Source organism: Sinohyriopsis cumingii, chromosome 2 (genome assembly GCF_028554795.1).
Source record: "Sinohyriopsis cumingii isolate HCF-2022 chromosome 2, ASM2855479v2, whole genome shotgun sequence".
NCBI classification, from domain to species: domain Eukaryota; kingdom Metazoa; phylum Mollusca; class Bivalvia; order Unionida; family Unionidae; genus Sinohyriopsis; species Sinohyriopsis cumingii.
Genome location: NC_142962.1, coordinates 16,286,559 through 16,308,453, shown reverse-complemented (window position 1 = coordinate 16,308,453; position 21,895 = coordinate 16,286,559). Strand labels below are relative to the sequence as shown.

The 21,895-nt window shown below is 35.6% G+C and overlaps 1 protein-coding gene across 1 annotated transcript; it reads left to right on the top strand.

Annotated features, from left to right (window-relative positions):
- The first annotated feature begins 419 nt into the window (after positions 1–419).
- Positions 420–15,715, top strand: LOC149804379 (uncharacterized). Its single transcript, XM_089932613.1, has 5 exons — positions 420–497; positions 11,064–11,094; positions 12,145–12,288; positions 12,830–13,072; positions 14,431–15,715. Exons 1-5 carry the CDS (start codon positions 495–497, stop codon positions 14,457–14,459), a joined length of 450 nt encoding a protein of 149 aa, XP_089788739.1. The 5' UTR covers positions 420–494; the 3' UTR covers positions 14,460–15,715.
- Positions 15,716–21,895: the final 6,180 nt, after the last annotated feature.

The following is a 21,895-nucleotide window of genomic DNA, read 5'->3' as shown; positions in this document are numbered from 1 at the left end:
TCAGCACTTAAGGGAGCATGGTAAATAACTCAGACTTCAGTCATATAGCAGATTTTATTTTAATAATTATGAATTTTAAAAAATTCTGATAAATAATTTTTATTTCACTAAATATTTCTGCATTTTATATCTTCTGTTTGTATATTTTAGTCTGCAATAATAGAAGAGCTTTGAAATTTTGCCAATGAATAAAATAAATACCTCGCCAGGGCGACCGATATCATGACCAATTTAGCCTCTTGTGTAATGCGTAGTAATGTAGGACCAGGGACAATGGCAGACCCACGATTGTTCTAACACCTTGCACAATTCATTGTTTGTGTGCAATCATTAAGCCGTGGCATGTTACAAAACAATAGCATCCTATCAATACTGTGAAATTGTATAGCATTAATAACAGAGAGGGTTCATTAGTTGATACCGTTATTAGTCTAACTATCTTCAAAATATGGTCGATTTCCACAAGAACAAGACCACACTGTGAGAAAACTGTCATGGTAAGTAACAGAACACTCTTTTATTGTATACATACCTTTGATACAATGGCAGCAATTTCGCGGATTGTTTCTAATTTTAACCGACTCTTTGCAAAGTTATTCTCTTAAATTCATTTTTTTTCCCAAAACCGCCATATCTAAAGCTATTTATTATTTGAATTATGCTGAACAAATGGTTGGTGTGTAGTAAATTATTTCCTTTGTATACATATCTTTGATACAATGGCAGCAATTTCGCGGATTGTTTCTAATTTTATCCGACTTCTTGCAAAGTTATCCTCTTCAAATCATTTTTTTTTATTTTGCTGAAACCACCACAGCTAAAGCTATTTAGTATTTGAATTATGATGAACAAATGGTTGGGGTGTAGTAAATTATTTCCTTTTAACATAACAATACTTAATATACACAGAAGAGTTTTGTGTTCTGCCCTTCAGTGACTCAGATTATGCGCCACTGCATTTAAATATAAAATCGGTAAAATACGTCACTATTGAAAGTCGTTCCTAACAGTGATAATAAATTTAGTGAGAAACTAAAATGGGATGATAATAAAATGAGCGCTTTCGACTCTTTAATGGTTCTTTTCAAAGGCAAATACAGAGCATAGAAAAGACAAACAAATAAAACAGAAAAACGGTTATGTTTGCGAAACTTTACATGGATGTTTCTACAGGAATTAAACCTTTTAACTTTATTATATTTCAAATAGTGTATTTCAGCTTGTTGCTGATACTGGAAAATATTTGTATTGACCTAGAAATTGATGAGCCATAACGACATCTGTTATTTAATGTAAATTTATGTAAGCGCAAATTATATCCCGGATATTTCCTTGTTCTAGTGGCCATATGCTATTAAGCAAATTTAAAGAATTATTTAAAAGAAAATGTGTCGGCTGCAAAAGATAATTTTATTTGTGCACAGTTGTTTTTTTCTAGTCTTCTTGGTTTAAACCTCTTGGTTTCAATGTTTTAAGGTGGCGTATCCAATAAGATTCCTTTTCTTTCCTGGTTTGGGAACGTCAGCTGGAGTTGTGAGCAATTGCAATAAGTGTTATAACACTGAAAGTGTGGCCAGGGGAGGAGAAGAGTTCTGTGACTGGGCCTTTGTACAGCTTCTTTGTCATCCAGTCAGATCTATGAAGGTTGATCCTTTTGTGTAGCTTTTCAGTTTCTCTGACATACTGAATGCTACAAATCTTACATGTGGTGATATCAATTACATTCTCTGTTTTGCCCGCTTTGTTTGGACCATGTATGTTTAGTTTTTCTCTAGTCACTTGCTAGAGAATGTCCTGGTATCTATCATATGTTGACAGGTTTTGCACATTTTATTGCCACAGGGGTCAGATTGACTAGAGTGGTTTTGATTAGTGGTTGGTGTTAGATTTGCCCTGACTAGGATGTCCTTGAGGTTGTTTGGTCTCCTGTAGGCGACTACAGGTTTGTTAGTGAGGATTAACTTTAGTGCGTCCGACGACTCCACGATGGGCCAGTGTTTCCCGATGATTTTACCTACTTTGTGGTTGTCTGGATGGTGGGTCAGAATAAATTGTATCCTATCAGTCTTTTCCTTCTTTTCATAATTTGGTAGGTCATAAGAAAAGATACTCAATTACAGGTACAATGCTAGTTAATATGCAAAACTACTCAATTACAGGTACAATAATAGTTAATTTGCAAAGATATTCGATTACAGGTATAGTTCATTCGCAAAAATACTCAATTACTGGTACAGTAATACTTACTGTGTAAAGATTCTAAATTACAGGTACAATAATAGTTAATATATAAAGGTACTCCATTGCAAGTACAATAATAGTTAATACGTAATAATAGTTAATATGTAAAGGTACTCCATTGCAAGTACAATAATAGTTAATACGTAATAATAGTTAATATGTAAAGGTACTCCATTGCAAGTACAATAATAGTTAATACGTAATAATAGTTAATATGTAAAGGTACTCCATTGCAAGTACAATAATAGTTAATACGTAATAATAGTTAATATGTAAAGATTTTCCATCAAAGATACAAAAATAGTTAATTTGCAAAGATGCTCAATTACAGGTACAATAATAGTTAATTTGCAAAGATGCTCGATGACAGGTACAATGCTAGTTAATACATAATAATAGTTAATAAAGATTCTCCATTAAAGGTACAATAATAGTTAATTTGAAAAGATACTCAATACAGGTACAATAATAATTAATATGTGAAGATAATGAATTACTGGTACAGTAGTAGTTAATAAGTAAAGATACTCAATTACCGGTACAACAATAGTCAATATGTAAAGATACTCACCTACAGGTACAATAATAGTTTATATGTAAAGTAATAATACTTTCGAGAAGCACTGTATATGCATATATGTATATTTTCTTCACATACGGGTTTGGGAGAAAGCTGTATAGTGAATTTAGGTATGTTATTTTAGAGATAATGGAACTAATTACTTGAAGTGATAATGCAACTAGTTACTGCTGCTCATCTAACTTGGATGAATGAGGGTTGGTGGGTGTGGAGATATCGGTATCAAGGCCTTCTAGTAACTATTGAAACAGTTGTTAGGGTTTATCAGAACCCCCTATTTTGGCTATTTAAACAAACACATCGGCAACAACACTTATACCAATGTCTGTTCTTTCATTAAGCAGAGCTTTAAGTACACACCTATATAATTGTACACCTGTATGATGTGTTTGGCAGGATAATATATTGCACAGCTATATGCATCAGCTAAAATTGGCCAGTGGAATAGGTCTATTTGCCTTGGGCGTTTTCCTTCTTCTTCTTCCTTGAGTTGGTATATATTTGGTTTATTAGGCCCACGCGTTTTTATTCCCAGATACAGTGAAACTCCTCAAAGCCTAAAAACAATTGGGACCCCACTTTTTCTTCGGTTTTGTGTTTTCGGTTTACTGAGGCTTTTGCAGGTATGGAAAAAGTCTCTTTTTGAGCGTTTATGTGACGAGAGAGAGAAAGAGACAGAGACAGTGTGTGTGTGTGTGTGTGTGTCTTAAAGTGCACACCATTAAGAAAGCTGTTATTTTTATATTATTTTAAATACATGCATTTAATGAAGACTTTGTTGAAAAATTCGTTCCTACCGAAAATAGTATCCTGTCACATGAAGAAAAACAAACAGTTGCTCGACATAAAAGTATTGTCCTCTTCACAAGAAACATCCGAAAACTGAGACAAGCTACTTGTATAACTTTACTATAAGTCCATTGTGTTTTTGTGTGTGGTGTTTAGAATTTTAATGTAACTTTAAAAGTATTAATGATATCGTTACAATGTATGTAGTGTGACAGTTTATAGTGACGTCTAGCACTGGGTGTGATCATGCCACAGGCATGTGGCATCATATTCCACCCAGTAACATTATTCTGATACCAGGCCGATCAGTCCTAACATTAACGTCTCAATGCTGAGCGCCAAGTGAGGCAGCTGCTTGTCCTATTTTCTTTAAGTCCATTGAAATTATGAACGATACTGCACAATGTTTATATAACTCATAATGTTAATGCTTAGCTTGAAGAAGGCGTGGAGCATTGTCTGCTGTGTCTTACACAGTTCTTTAGCTAGCGTGACTTGTGGGAAAGACTCAAGAGCCAAATAACGGTTATTCTTAGCGATCGTGATTTTACTAAAAAGATCTCTATCAGAAGCTCAAAAATCTCAGGGTATGTCATATTACTGTTATGATGCTCATACCATACATTCTTGCCATAATATTTATCGCTCTCATCATCGACCTTATTACTTTCGTGAAAGCGCAACACAAGTTCAAAGTCACGAGACTCAGACGTAGATTAGGTCCTTGTGATGAAGCATTGTCGAAGAACATAATAATTGGTCTCTCCTGCTGACTTGCTATTTTTTTTTTTAAATATATTATTTATCTATTTAATAAATATCTATGCAGTCATCCACGATTTCCTGTTAGCCATGCATGTCACTGGCAAGTTTGTAACATTCATGTCCTTACAGCAACGGGTTTGTTAGTCTTGCCGATTACAAGTGGTTTTACCGTCTCATCCGCAGCACTGCATGCAAAATGCAAAACATAACTGTTGTGAGTGAAGACAAATGATAGTTATAGCTAGTTATATACATGTATGTAATTATTTTTCTCTATTGAAAATCAGATGAGTGAACCTGACTGTTAGAATAATGCTTTGTCGGTCTCCGTCGGCAAAGCATTTAAAGCGAGGCCATTTGCCCGATTAATAAAACCCTTATATTTAATTCTTTAACAAAGAAGTAAACACAATTCTATTCATGATGCATATAACTGAATAGCATCAATCACAATTAGATAATCAGCCGATAAGAATAGTCTCTATTAAATGACTTACCTATAAACATTTAGATATTACTTCATGTAATTAGCCTTAAAGCTGCTTCTTTTGAATCGTACAAAAACTTCGAACTAGCCTATTGTCAGAACTAATCTGTGTCGGCGCGAGTGTCAAGTGTTGTTTTAACCACACGTGGCATGGGAAAATTTTCCGGATCCTTGTTTCACAGATCACATGACTACCACTACAATACCTGCTAACCCTAATTAATATGTTCCAGCATGTGTCAGAATTTTATTAGCTAATTATATTTCAACGTTTCAACTGAGTTTCAGTTTTTTGTGGTATTTTTAACATAAAATTGAAATTTGGGATCGAACTTTGTTTCGGTGTTTTGAGTCGATGTTTCTCAGTTTACAGGGGAAAAATAATGATATTAAAAAAAGAAAATGTTCGGATTCAAACAAAACTTCGGTCTAGAGGCGATTCTGTTATCCTGAGGTTTCGATTGGAGGGGTTTCTCTCTCTCTCTCTCTCTCTCTCTCTCTCTCTCTCTCTCTCTATATATATATATATATATATATATATATATATATATATATATATATGTGTGTGTGTGTGTGTGTGTGTGTGTGTAATACTTTATAAATAAATCCTGGCTATATGCATATAGCCACGAAACGGCACACTGATGGCATAATGTGGGATTGTGGATAGTGGATAATTAAGTATTAGTTGGAAAGTACATAGAAACGAGTTTGATAGATATTAAACTTTGTAATGAATCTTTTTAAAATAGATTGCGCTATGATACATTTAAGAAGATTGCGAAGAAGTATACGCTGACTGAAGGCATCAAACTAATCAATGTTACTAAATCTAACTATGGAGGCTTTTGGAGAGATCAATAAATAATATAACAAGGAAAGTAATTAATCTACAAAATTATGCGCATTTGACTTTTGTCGACATTTTAAAAACGTGTACAGTTCTTATGAATCAGTAATTGACAATTCACAACACGATGGTCCTGTCTCCATACAACAATTCACAACACGATGGTCCTGTCTCCATACAACAATTCACAACGCGATGGTCCTGTCTCCATTCAACAATTCACAACACGATGGTCCTGTCTCCAAACAACAGAGAAATAATCGATCGCTACATATATAGATGTTTTACCAAATGATGTAAAAAGGCAGTTAAATCGCTGAAAAGAAATGCACCAGCAGGGCTCGATAATATAATATCCAAATTGATTGTTAACTCAGTTGATGTTATGAATAATTTTCTTGTGCATATTTTTAATATTATTTTCCGAAGTGGTCTTCATTCAGATTTATGGAGAAAACGCGTTATAGTACCTTTTCATCAGAATGGTGATATTGATCATGATTTTATAGGTAATACACTGGAACGCTATCATAACTATATTCCAATATATTCAATGAAATATTATGTTAATAGGCTGACAGGTGTGAAAAATTAAATGGAAACCAATCGGATGTAAATAGGAAATATACATTCGTTTAAATACATAGGTATGCATTTTTTTTCTTCAAAATATGGTCTGTTGCTAAAATAGATTTTGCAATTTAATGCTTAATAAAGTTTGTGTTTTGTTCTGTTTGTTTACTTAGTTAAGAATAGCAAACACATCTGTGATGCATATACCACCTAACTCCATTCACGAAATAGAGAATCTCAAACGGGTGATGATTTAATATTGAATTTATGAAACGAATTGAATAACGTCAATCTTTTACTATCGTTGACTAGCAAAATCTAGAAATTATTCAACGAGTTTCATGAATTTAATACTATATCATTACCAATTTGTGATTCTGTTTATCACATAGTTTTTATTTTAATGTAAACAGTTTAGAGAGAAAGAAGAAGGAGTAGTTTCGTTTATTCGGAATCAAACGTTGCACCAAAAATAGTCCCAGACATGTAGTTAATAATGTACAGTTCTATAATCAATATCAAATAAAATCAGATGTCTTACCAATTATGATTCAAAGAGAAACTTTCCTTCCAAATCAATAGAATATTTGACACAGGTTATCATTTTCAAGAGTGGATCTGCGTTGAAAACCCTGGTACGGTATGATGTCGAATCTTTGACTCATGTTAGCTTGGGCGAGCCATACTCTCTCTCTCTACATACATACATATATATATATATATATATATATATATATATATATATATATATATATATATATATATATATAAGCTGGTTGATTACTGAATGCAGAAATTCCGGATTTAATGTATTTGTGACCAGACAGTTTATTTTTGGAACAGTACTATAGACATTGACAACTTCTATTTCGAGTCGGAATTGCATAACATAATAAGAAACACACTGTAGCTATTTTACCGCAAAAAATAGCTATAGTTGGAAAACATTCTGTTAGCTGGGAGACCTGAAAATGTAAACATTCATCGCTAAACAGGGGAGGTTATTCACCCATACAAGTTAAGTTGGGAACTGTCCATTGACTAATACCCAAAATTTTGTTTATAATGATCCCGTCTGGTATATTGGTCATATTCCGACAGACGTTCCCTTTTCTTTTCAATGCCCCTTGGGCGACAGAGTCGAAAAATAGTCGCCAGAAAGTTGATAATTTTTTCTATAAGTTTACTTTCGGACTACGCATGCCTTTGGCACAGAGTGGGGTTCCTGTTACAAGTCCCCCCCCCCCCCGAGCTTCTATCCATTTACTGAATATACCGTTAGTTTTATATGTAACGTGACCCTGTGTGGTAAATTAGACATATTCCGTCAGACGTAATCATTTTCCCAGTTGAATCAGTACATGACTTCCGAAGTGTTGATAGTAATAGTAAAATAAAAAGTCCCAGAAGATGGGGATAAGGAAAATTCCCACGGCCTTGGCCAGTCAGTAAAGATAATACTGAATGATCATTTCAAGGGCTTATTTCGACCAATCAAAATCACATAAAGTGATGATGTCATATCAAATATATTAAACTGCACACACTATATGTCAAGTGTACCGAACTATGTGCTACATTATCCACATTTTTGACAATTAAATAAAACGAAAACACGTATTGGCTATTATTATATTATTGGGTTTCTCGTTGAAACAGTAATCAAATAGTGTTTCGTGGAGTATGGTGTCCCCAGCCAAAGAGATAAGATAATATTAGATTTTGCACATCTCACGAATCACGTGACGTTATCTAACGTCGGCACGTATTAATACTGCCTATTGCAAGAGGCACACTTCATGTAAGCAAGTGTTGCATCTCATAGTCTAGAGCAGGGGTCTTAAACTTTTTTTTTTGTGGGAGGGTGGTCCCACCTGTTTGATTTTTGCAGACCAGTTAGGGAGGCCCTCCTGCCCTGCATGTTAATGGTTGCTATCTTGTATGTGTTTTTATAAAGTATGATTTGTTTTATTATACAGGTTTGGGAAAGTGTTATTAGTTTTTCAATAAATTTTTATTATTTTTTTAATACATTTTTTTGTTGATTATATTTTCATTCATTTTAATTTGTTTTCCTTTTTTTCTTCTTTTTTTCTTCATTTTATAATATATTTTTGTAATTGTTAATTTTTAATTTTTTTATACATTTTTTTTTCATTCGAAACATTCATCAGTGTCTAACAGGTATTCCTCTGCCATTCTCGCTTCTTCTTTATGCCGTCTTCTTTTTTCTCTTCTTTCTTTCTCTGTTTGATTCTCGAGTTTCTGTGTTTGCTGTTGTTGATTTTTGTATATATTTTCTGGCATTTTGCTCGCCTCTTGCAGTGCTCTCTTGTATCTTCCTTTCTCCAGTGTTAATTGTTGCTTCTTTGTTTTCTTGTACTGTTTGTTCTTCTATTGTTTTTGTTTTGGTTAGTGCATTTACTAGTTGTGCTGGTTCTGAAATCGTTGTTGGTTGTACTAGGAGCATTGGTTCTGTTTTCCCTGTTGTTGTTAAGTGGTATTTCTGATATCTGTAGAGTCTTGTTTATTCGCTCATTTTGATGCATTTCTTTTGTTTGTCTCTGTACCAGTTCTTTCTGGTGATTTTGGTGTTCATGTTGTTGTTGTTGTTGTTGCTTTTGTCCTTGTTGTTGCTGTTGATTTTTCTGCCTTTGTTTTGGAGTTGGTTTTTCTTGCTGCTGAAGTTACCTGTTCTCAGTTACAATCCCTTGTTGGTTCTGTTGTTGTTGTTTTTGTTGTTGTTGTTGGTTCCTTTCTTGTGATTCTCTAATGTCTGTTTGTGTCTGCTGATTTGTTTGGCATTTAAAGCGTGTATGTCCTGTCTTCTCACATCTGTTGCATTTGTGGTCATAGATACATCCTTTATACCATGTTTTTGCTAGGAATCCATAAATGAAGAAAGCTCTCTGTTTCTTTCAGTTTGCTTTTTTCAATTTCTAATATTCGTATCCCACTGTATACTGTTGTTTGAGGGATCGTTGCCAGTCTCAATGTTATTACTTTTATGTTGAATTTCTCTTCGAACCGTTTCACCACTTCCTCTAATGGAATTTCCAGGGGAATATCAGTCAAATGTAGTTCTCCTGTTTGTTTGTTTACTTTCCTTAAAATAGGCATTGGTTCCTTAACCCTGACTTTTTATTTTCCTAAATATATCTCTCCATAAAGTAGTATCGGTGTTTTCACTTTCGGTCTCATGATATATCTTTTGTATCCAATACGGTTAATTAAGCACAATCTATTTACGTAGTCCGGATTTAGTACTTTAATTGCAATCATCACGGCTGATGATCCCGGTATTTTCTCTCTGGGTATGTGTGACATGTCCAGCTCTTGTGCTCCCTCCTTATATGCACACTCAATAAAACTCCCTTCATGTGTTTCAATTGGCCTAAGCTTGAATAATTTTTCTAGGTTTTAATTTTCAGTTCATTTCTACCCACCATGTTTTCTCGTGTTTCACGTGCTTTGAGTTCACCTTGGTTTTATATCTGTACATGTACTTTTCTGTGTTATGATTTATTTTCCTTTTGATTCATCTACTTCATTCCTTGTTCTGCCATCCAATGTCAGTTGTAATTAATTGTAATCCTAGTTCCTTTTTCAGAATCTGTAATTTTCTTTACATGGTTTGCTTTGTACGTCCCATTGCCGACGATATAACAAGTAGTTTCAAGTTGATATAGAGCGCACCCAAAGTACGTCTGCTCTCCTCGACGTACAGCTTGTAAGTTTTAAACTCAAACCATCCTGAAGGCCGCATGAGGGCATTTTCAATGTACTGCGGACCACACCAACTTTGTTATCTTTCATGATACCTTGTGACGCCAATCATTTTGTGGCCCACAGGAAACGGATTGGCGGGCGTGCTGCATGTTTGAGACCCCTGGTTTATAGGGGAAATGCATACAATCCTTTAAAAATAAAAGATCAAAGTTGTCAGCCAATTAGAACACAGAAACGTGTCATGTGATGTGATCCGTACATAATCACTGGTTTGTTTTCAGACTGAATATTTGTGTACGTGCATGTACACGTAAATCAGTCCTTACTATACTTGTCATATGAAATTAAACAAAGGGTTTACATAATGTAATAACATCTTCCCGCTCGAGAGAAGACCACCTTTACAGACAGACAGGATTTACAATTATTCACACACAAAATCCAGACTTTACCCATATTTTTTGCTCTAGCAAAAGCTGACATTCATTTCTATTTCAGTTATGCACTGAAATGACCCTATTATCACTAAAGTCTTTCGTTTTCAGTATTATTGCACACTATTGTGTGCAAAGGTTATTAAGGGGTTGTCTCCCCATTAAATTTAGCATTTTGAATGTATCCCATCTTAACAGAAAATCTTAGGAATAGATGTGGGTACTATAGCTAGCAAATCACGAAGCATGGATGCCATTAGAACCACCATAAATGTGTTTGAACAGAAAATCCCCCTTTAAAAGTAAGATAATCTAAATAAAATCGATAAAAAAATTAATAAAATGAAGTAGAACTAAACATGTACAATATGATATGAGTGTTAGTTTAATTCCTGGACTATGATCAATATATCTTACCTTATTTACAATGAATCGAAATCAAACTATCTTAACTCATTAAATGAATGACGTATTACCAAACTACCAGACAGTAAGGAACTTTGGTAATCAACGTATTACTGCAATATATTGCAGCACGTTAGACATGAGTCAAGAATAGGAAGAACTAAGGGGAAAGTGTCAGAGACAGAATAAACCTTTAATTTCTTTTTTCAGGAAAGCCAGCTTACAAAAGAACAGATTTCAGGTGAACAGGATGCAGCAACAAAACTGGGCCACCAGTTTAGAGAGAGAGAGAGAGAGAGAGAGAGAGAAAGATGTAGTCCCACTGTAATATCTGCATAGTTTGAATTAAATACGTGTCTTTTTGTATGTATGTATGTATGTATGTATGTATGTATGTACGTACAGAATTTTAACGTATTTACGTTTCATATTGTATCTTGTTACACTGCATTTTAAATTGTTTTTAGAAGGGTTCAACTTCCTATGTTATTGTTCAATTTAATTTACATTTTTCGGACTGAACATTTGGTTGGCACTACACAGCCACTTTTGTAATGATGTGCCGTAAATACTACATACATATATAAATACATTTTCTTTACCTTTCTTTATATATATATATATATATATATATATATATATATATATATATATATATATATATATATATATATATATATATATATATATATATATATATATATATATATATATATATATATATATATATATATGTATGTATGTATGCATATGTGTATATATGTATATGTGTTTATGTATATGTGTGTATGTATATATATGTGTGCATGTATGTATATGTGTATGAATATATGTATGTGTGTGTATATATATGTGCATGTGTGTATATATGTATATATGTGTGTGTATGTGTGTATGTATTCATATATTCATATATATGTATGTATGTATATATATATATATATATATATATATATATATATATATATATATATATATATATATATATATATATATATATATATATATATATATATATATATATATATATATATATATATATATATAGCATACTGTAAGTCCATTAATGGCAAGCGATGTTCCTAGCTTTTCTGTATTAACGAAAAATTAACTGAATCAAATCTCTTCTGAAGAGAAAATAAAGTCAGTTAGTCAGTCTGTCATACATACATACATACATGAATGCATGCATGCATGCATGCATACATACATACATACATACATACATACATACATACATACATACATACATGCGTACGAATGATTTAAAGTTCTACTTTCCCGACAATAGAACTGAGACAAGCCTTCGCCCTTTTCGACAAAGATGGCGATGAGACAGTATCCACGAAGGAGCTAGGGACCGTGATGCGGTCATTAGGGCAGAACCCTTCACCACAACAGATTGAAAACATAATCCGCGAGGTAGACGCCGATGGTAAGTAAATTCCTACTCCCATGAAAGCTAATATTTTGTTATAAAAAAAGATTTGCCATTGTATATCCTTGTGTATCGATGAGATTGAAATATGCCCTATTTTATTTTGTATTTTTATAAAGCTACTTTTGTTCTATCTGCAAATAGCATTAAGCCTTTATAATGATAGAGCATTGTAGCAAATTGTCAAGGAATATTTATTATCGCGTTGTCTGTGCTATATTTACAAACAAATACTCTTCGAGGGTGACTGGACGAGTAAAGAAATTATTAAAATGTAAATATATAAGACATACATTCAAGTGGATGCAGAGTTTTGTACTCAAGATTCAGGTCAACCAGCTTTACATGAATTACATATATTAATTGTATTATTTGCTTGTCATTTGATAAGATCTAAAACGTTTACTATATTTTGTATGCGAGAAATAGTCTCCGGTTATGCTTCTCGAGTGATGAATCTTAAATTCAAGTTTGAGGTTTTACCTCAAGATTAGTTACTTGCGTAATCAAGAAAGAAAACGTCTCTTCTTTACATCAGGAAATGGAACCATCGACTTTGACGAGTTTTGTGTCATAATGTCCCAAAAATTGAACGGCACACAATCCGAGTATGACGTTCTGGAGGCCTTCAAGGTATTTGACCCAGAAGGAAAGGGTTATATCACGTCCGAGCACTTGCGTCTTATTATGACTACTAAGGGTGAGAAAATGACGGAAGAAGAGGTCGACGAAATGATCAACGATGCAGACGCCGATGGAGATGGTCGCATAGAATATGACGGTTAGCGTACTTAAGAACTTTTTAAAAAAAAATCAGCAAATAAATACACGTAAGCCTTCAATCGTATTTGGTGGCCTATGTGGTTAGAGCCTCCGCATCGGATGCAGGAGGTCATGGGTTCGAACTCCTACTGATTCATACCAAAGACTTAATAAACATGGTACTAACAGCTGCCTCGCTTGGCGCTCAGCATTAATATGTTACCGGTAGGACTGGTCGGCCTTGTGTCAGGATAATATGACTGGGTGGGACATAATGCTACATGTCTGCGGCATGATAACCCATTGCTAGAAATCACTGTAAACTGACACACTGCAGACATCGTAGCCATATGACTGAATTTTTTAAAGCTATGTTAAAAATCCAAATCACACACACACACACACACACACACACACACACACAAACCGTATTCAAACAGACATATACTGTTTTAATTTTGTCCCGAAGGACACATTTAATTCCAACGTTTTGAAACCACCTCTATAAACATAAAAACCCTAAGTTACTCATGTGCGCAAGTAAAAAGTTGCTATTAGTCACCTCGGCTCGCAATGACATGCCTTTCAGCTTGTGGCTTTACATGTACGTAAACGCTTGTAAAACCCAGTTCTTAAAATATTATGGTAAATTCCGCCAGAGTGAAAACGGACCGGTATAGGAGGGCTCATAATTCTGAAAAATATAAGAAGACGTCTTCGTTTGGAATATATAAAATGAGGTAATTTGTTACATAAGAGGAATCTCTAAGTGTGACCGTCAGCCTCATGCAGACGTAAAAGTACATGACCGTGGACTGGCGCTGCTTAAAGCCATAAAAGGGAATTAATCTTGTAATGCAACACAAATTTAAGTGAGCATGTATATGTCTCTTGCAAAAATAATAAAAAATATTAGTAAGAAACTCCTGTGATCTATTAAATCACAAATCGGCGCTAAAACCAATAATGGAAACTAATATTTACATGTTGAAAAGAATTATGTCCCTTGCTCAAATTATATTGCAATCGCACTGTGGGGTAGGAGCGGTAATTTATATGATATCAAAAATAGGGTATTCTGCGCGGTCTTTCATAGTGTGTGTGTGTGTGTGTGTGTGTGTGTGTGTGTGTGTGTGTGTGTGATGTTGTCAGACAGATCTAATATGACTGAACGAAAGATATATATATAATGACTTTAATTTGGGAATGTGATTGAAATTTAGCAAAATTATTTTTCAAAACCAATATTAATTGTTCTGGTTTAAAATGATTACAAAAGGAATGCTTATTTTAGATTCAAGGATCACAATAAAATGGACCCGAATATAGTGGAAAGTCAATATTACGCCATTATCATGGTTTTCATTTTCTTTCCAGAGTTTGTGAAGATGCTTTCGAATTCATAAGCACAGTCGAATCAGTCACTCAGACGTTCATTTACGCATCCAGTCCACTACGAACAGTCCAGATTAAAAACTCGCCATTCTATATCACGAACAAAATTTAACATAATGCTTTGATTGTTTTCTATTGGCTCAGTGTGTCAGCCAATCATAACACTTAGTCAAAGTGTAATGAGGAATAAGGGCCGCTTAGACTTGAAAATCCTACAGAAGAAACTCGCGTCGCATTCAAAGTCCTATACGAGATCCAGCGTTTTCACGTTTCCACAGATTGCTTATAACAAAATTACAAACAAAATAGTCCTGAAAAAGCATTTGATTAAAGCAAGGTTTTGTCTCTGATTTGTATGCAATCTTTGGTGAAAACAGTGCAGAGCATCAGACACACTAAAACAACATATATTTATCTTGTCTGGCTGTCATATCTGAGTGATTCTGATTATTTCAAACACTTCGACAAATTGTTTCAAGTGGCTTTGTTTTAAACTAACACACAGAAGTTCGAACTCACTCAGACATCGTTGACACGGATGGTGAGACCGAAGTTAAACTTTCATTAGCCTTACTATCATCTAGTCTAAAGCCATGGATCTCGGTTTCATGCGTCTCCTTTCATCAGCCATGAAATGTATTTCTTAATTTAGCATAAAAACGGAAAAAGCTGTAAATCGATAAGTCAAGAAAAGGAAGTGCAAAGGAAACCTGTATTTATATCTTCTTTCACCACTAATGACTAGCGTTTCAGTGAAACTGCGACATACTGCAGGATCGACTATATATACAAATATGACATTTTATAATGTACAAACAAAATATTCAAACGTTTTTGATAATAGACTATTCGGGTGATATGTTTTGTATATAATATTCCAGTGAGATGTTTCGCTATATTCTATTCCAGTGAGATGTCTTGCTATGTAATTTTCAAGCGATATGCTCTACTTCTATATATCAATGTCGTACTTCTCTCTCTCTCTCTCTCTCTCTCTCTCTCTCATTTATTGTCATATAAATTCGCAATTTTAGTGAACTATATGGGTGATTTGTTAGACGAGTCACCTATATTTGCTAAGGTTTATTTCTTTATTAAAATATTTACTTTTTCTTAACATGTTACTAACTTTTAGCAGATATACTTTCAGTTGACCTTTCTTGTTCTGTTATGTGAGTAGAATAGGATGACAATTGAGATACATATCTCTGTGTGTGTGTGTGTATGTGTTTGTGAGTTGCCGTTATATTAAAAAAAATAGGTATGATTCTTGCTATCATTTATCTTCCACACGTGATCTTATGTTCAACAGTGTCTTAGACGAGTCGAGTATCATTCTAAGTTATATATATATATATATATATATATATATATATATATATATATATATATATATATATATATATATATATATATATATATATATATATACAAATGATGACCATCAGTGATGAAGACTGAAGGAGAAGTACTTGATGTATATCTAGCATAATGAACTTCGATTTTCTTTGTCTATTCCTCGCAAATGTTTTCACTATCGAGCGAATCAAGCACATGTGTGAACATGGGTTGACAGTTCCTGTTTTCTTCTGTTTCCAAGTACCTGAAGACCATAGCCTTTGTCAACCAAAAGGTTCTTAAACGCAGACAAAGAATTTCGAGCATAATATATTTACTTCACGCCATTCAGTATAAAACACGATCCCAAGCACTAAATTATCCTAATACTAAGAATTAATCATGTCTCAAGTTACTAACCATTTATACCTATAAATATCAAAACATTATCCTTTTTTAATATGTATGGGAATGTCCATTTTGCAAACTAGTCCATTTTGTCATACCATTTCACAAATATAGACTAATTCCTCCTTCCAACTCTGACGCCCCATAATCAACAAATAATCATTACAATCCAGCAAAGTTTGAAACGGAGATGTAACTGCTAATAATAAATACATACCCCAGGTTTATCATGATATAGTTATTTTCATAGCTAGCTTTCGCAAATGTAATGCACATGCTTTACATGTAATGACTTTGGTTTCCCGCTTTTTGTACAAAACATAAGAAAAATGGATGGTATTAAATCTAGCCTTTTCGTGTTGTGGGGCTCCGTAAAAGGTATATTAAGGAGCACTAAATCGCAATATCTACTATCCACAATAACGTACGCTAACGCATACAGACCCCAAAATCTACTATCCACACACGGGAAGTGGACAAAAACAAAATATCTACTATCCACACAAACGTACGCGAACTCATACAAACACACAATCTACTATCCACACACGGAAAGAAGAAAAACACAAATCCCAAATATACTATCCACACAAGCGTACGCGAACGCACACAGTCTACTATCCACACAAACGTTCGAGAACTCAAACAAACCCCAAATATACTATCCACACAAACGTACGCGCGCACACACACACACACACACACACACACACACACACACACACACACACACACATAAATATATATATATATATATATATATATATATATATATATATATATATATATATATATATATATATATATATATATATATATATATATATATATATATATATATATATATATATATATTAGGAAAGGAGTGAGTGTTTTTAATTTACTATTCCTCACTCACACAGACTGGCAACTTGAGTAGTCTCTTTCGTAGAAATTCGGTTAGTCCTGAGAAGGGCTGTTGTTTTGAACTCCAGATGCAGCTGGTTAATGGTGACACCTCCCAGGACGGGCACGACAGACACAACACCGACTCCAATCGTTATCCCAGTTAATTGTTGTGGTTGGAATCGCAGAGTTAGCTTGATTTGCTTCACTATCCCATTCCTCCGTTTGAGGGATAACGAAGACTTGTTCTTGTCTCATTCGTCTGTTTTGCACCCGTGGATGGTGTGTTCGCTGAGGCTCCCACTCTTGGCTTTGCTCTCCAATTCTGCGTCCTATTTTCCTATTTGGGGAATCACGGGCCTTGGCAATGGTGAAAGTGGATGTGGTGCTTGCTGGTCTGTCTCAGGATGAGGTAAGGCTAGTTAGGCCTTTTCTTTTCTTCCTTAACTTTCTCTTTTATCTCCTCCTCCTCCTCTTCTATCCTGTCACAGTCCTGGATCGCTTCCATGCTCACCCAGGAGGTGTCTGGCATACCCTATGTGCATTTGGAGTTCTAAGTTTTTCGAAATCCTGCTCGTCTTTAAGTTGATGAATCAACGACGGTTAGCCAGGCTGACGATCCTTTTCGTTTACATTTGCGAAGCGCGGACGTGAAGGAAAACATCCCCGTTACCAGAACTTCCAAGGCCCATATTATCACAAAAAACATGGAACACGCTGACCTTAAAGAAACACTCACTCACATTTTGCCTAGAAACACTAACTACACTAATAATAAAAAAAAACACACAGACTATTTGACAAGCTACGGAAATGAAGACACACTTCTATTTTTGTAAAAATACATAAACAAAGAAATGAAATGCTTATAGACACACTTCTATTTTTTGAAACTTATTAACATACAATTGGCGATTGAACTAGTATGTCTTTTCTAGAGTATTGGCGTAGCCCTGAAAATGGCTATTTTTGTGGACGGATAGTTATAGCAATCTTTTATGGTCTAAGATTGCGTCCCCGTCTGGTGACAGGCATTCCCACATGACAAAGTCTGCTTCTTCAGAAAAAGAAGGAGAACTCTTTCGAGTCTACACGGCAGTCGACAAAACCTCTGTCTGGTTCCTGCTGTTGTTACTGATGCTGCTCTCTCTACTCTCTCTGAAGTCTATACTTCTCCGTCCATTCTTCTTTTTACTTCTTGATTTTCTCTCTGAAGAGCTCTTCTATCAGGTCTTCGGTCACTTTCAACATTCTAAGATTCTCTATCTTTCTAGGATTGGGTATCAGGTTTTGCCTGACACGATGTAAATTCACGTAAGCTTCGTTCAGCTTGGCTAGTCTTGAACACATCTTCATAAGAGGAGGATTCAACAATAGATGGTCAGACTGGAGACTGCTTCGCTTTATGTGGTTCAAGCACGGACGCAACGGGAAACATTCCTACGATTTGTTTGTTGGGTCGGAACGCTATGATAGTTGATTTTAGTGTGAGGTATAGAGAGTAGTCAAAGAGCATGTACAATTATAAAATTTGAAAACAAACGACAGACACATTATTTTTCAAAACACAACAGTTTTTTTATTTAAACAACTAACAACCAACAATTAGCAATAAAACAAACAATTGTTCAAACAAATAAACTTTTGTTTGACAATGTTGACGATGATGTGAAGTGAAGTGAGATTTACACGAATGGATGTCGTTGGGTTATTGATGTACACTACGTTTCCTAGCTAAAGGCAAAATGGTCACAAAACCATCGATCTACTTTGTCATCATTTCTGGAAGAGTGACGATCAAAATAAGTCACTAAATGTTCTAAAGAATTTCCAACACTCCGTTGATGAAGAAAATATTAGCACTATTGTCCACAAACCTAAGACTTGAGCTTTGATGTGATGGTTCTCTTGAGCAATCAGTGGAGGAGAGGAATGATCACGCAAGTCTTTATATCACTAATGCAACTCGGCTTCTTCCGAGATGAGAACCCAAGCGTCCTCCAGATACTCGCCCATTTTTTCTTCTGGACTCATCATCATACATTTATCGTGATGAATTTGACTGGGATGATCATTTTGACATCCATAGCAATCTTTCGTGATCAATTCCGTAATTGTTTATGCTAGGTATTTGGCAAAACAGGAGACTAAATGTTGTTCTTGTTCTGGCATTCTAGACTTCATCACTATGACCTCTTCGTCTCTGTTTTAGGGTTCTGTTTCCTTGGTGTCCTCCCATTCCATTTCCAAGGAATCTCCACTATTCAAAGAAGGATAACAGGCTTCCATAGTTTCTAATAGTCAAGAATGACTTATCTCAAACTGTTGATTTATATGGTATTGTCGAATTCGGCATACAAGATGACGTTCATCGTGTTGTTTACGGGTATTGGCTTTGAAAACTGAAGTTCCACACGAATCTGGTCGTATTTTATAGGGCGGAAATGTCACTCGTCGCAGCCTTGGTCTGGAGTGAAACCAAAGGCCCACAAAGTGTAACCTTCTGCATAATCCTCATAGGTAATGCCGTGACTGGTGTTGGTTCCTAGCTGTCCGGTGGCTTCGTACAGGGACAAGTACGAGCTAAAGTAATTCTTCTTCTCGTCACTAAAGTCAGGTTCGAAAGGCCAGATACATAAGGTTTTGCCATCTCGACTGACTTCGATCTTGGACGCATTGAACTGCTGAAACTCAAAAGGATTTTCCTCGAAAGCTCCACTGAAGGCTGTATTTTTGACCATACCAATGATCAAACGTCTGGATAACTGTCAATGGAGCAGATGATCTTCGATCATCGATTGATTTCCACCTGGAATGGTAAAAGTTTTACTTCCACGCGTTGTATCGAATACTTGGCGGTCATTCTGCTCAAAGTGTGACTGATGTCGTTTCCCACTTTAGGGAACACTTCCACACGTCGTACGTAGAGTGTGGCTTCTTGAATGACTGTTTTGAAATAGACAGACTCAGCTATCAAATGGAAAGCAGTACTGCTACGATTCAATCTCAGGCGGACATTCACTACGTTCAGCAATTACTTATCTTGCAACCACATGTCTAAATGCAAACCATCCATCAGTTTTAAATTTTTGTTGGGTCCCTTGATTTTGTTTCGTCGACCGTTGAATCCCACAGTGTGGTTGGGTTCTTTATCTGTAATCAAATCGGTATGGGTGTTCTTGGCTTCTTTTCCGTACGCCAAGAGATTTGTCCAACTACGCTCGGTAAGCGTAAGTGTCCACCCTGCTACTGACCAGTATGTTGTTCAAGCACAAATCCACTCCAATGAACAAGGAATGCATGAAATTGTTGACGGGGACAACTTTATATTCGTCCTTTATATCGGTACCATCCGACGATGTGTCTGTCGATCACTTTCACTTTCGAGTACAAGTAACTGCTATTCAGATCAATGTAACCTTCTGGCTGTCCTTTGATTTCAAACTCAATGGGAGCTGATCCTGACTCCTTGACAGAGGAGACGGGATGAAAGTCGACCCATTGGGATTCTTACATCGTCATCATGGCGGGTGGCATGGCAAACAGATCCAGTTCCGACTTGGGAAAGGCTCAAGACTCTCGGTGCATCATTTTCTTTCTTTCTTTTTTCTCTCTGTTTTGTTAACAATAAAAAACGTCTAAGTCTCGGACGGTTTTACCTTTTTTGGTCATTCTAGCTCTAGGGGTGTGAAGTTCTCTGGAGGGGTGTCGTCGTCGTACCTTTCTGAATGGTCCTTGCTGTGGCGATAGGGAAGCAGGAATACGTGACTCGGTAACTTGCAGGGCATTTATAGGAGTTTCTCGTCGGCCCAAAATGTCTTTGCCCGTTGAAGCAAGACATTTTTGCCTGCTCTCAAGAATGCTTCTTTGGGGTTTTGTTTGTCGATGATGTCATTTTGGAGAAATTCTTTGCCGTGCGTCAATGCGGAACCTTGTGTCACCAACAGTTTCAAAACCGGGCCATCGAAGGAAAGACCAGTTTCAGAATATCTCCTCAACCATGTCAACGCTGTCGAGTGAAGCATCAGTACACTGGATACATGACTTACAACTCGTTAGAGAATCGTTTTCGAAAATGAAGTTTGACCCTGACTTTCCCTTTGGAAAATGGAATATTTTGTCCCCGATCTCCTTTCATAGCAACGTTGGCAGCGTCAAATTACGACTTAATGGCGGGTAAATAATGAGGATGACCAAATTCGTGGTGAACCTAATAGGTGTTTCAACCTTTGTGGTCAATGACCGTGGTAGAAATCCACTTTGAAAGGAATGACACGCAGTAACTGAACGGAGGTGTGTCCCACCACGTTGTACTCCACCATATCCAAATACACAAAGATTAAATTGAGTTCTTCGTTCAGTTCCATATTACTGTTGATCTTCTGGCTCAGATTCTGTACTACCATCTGTGGACAACATATTGGTATCCTGGACAACATATTGGTGTCCTGAAATTTCATTAGTAGGCGACAAGCCACTTTATGGTACTCAATCTTCACACTTTCTTTTTCTCTGTTCAGGGCTTTGCCAAACGCTGCCTTTTTGCAGTTGGACGTTCAGGATTTCGACCTGGAAAGTGTTTTGAATTTCAGTGATGTTTTTGATTTATGTAGGGTAAATCATTTCCACCAAAGCCACTTCCCAATGGGCTTCGTGATCTAATTGGATTGCCTGGTGTAATTCGACCCTGTAAAAACACAAAGTAGTGTTGGGAAACACCTCCATGGAACTGTCACTCGGTAACGTTAAGTAAAATTGGTTGATTTTGTTCATAATTCTAGAGTTCTGTTGCTGTCTGAGTATTTTCAGATAATGA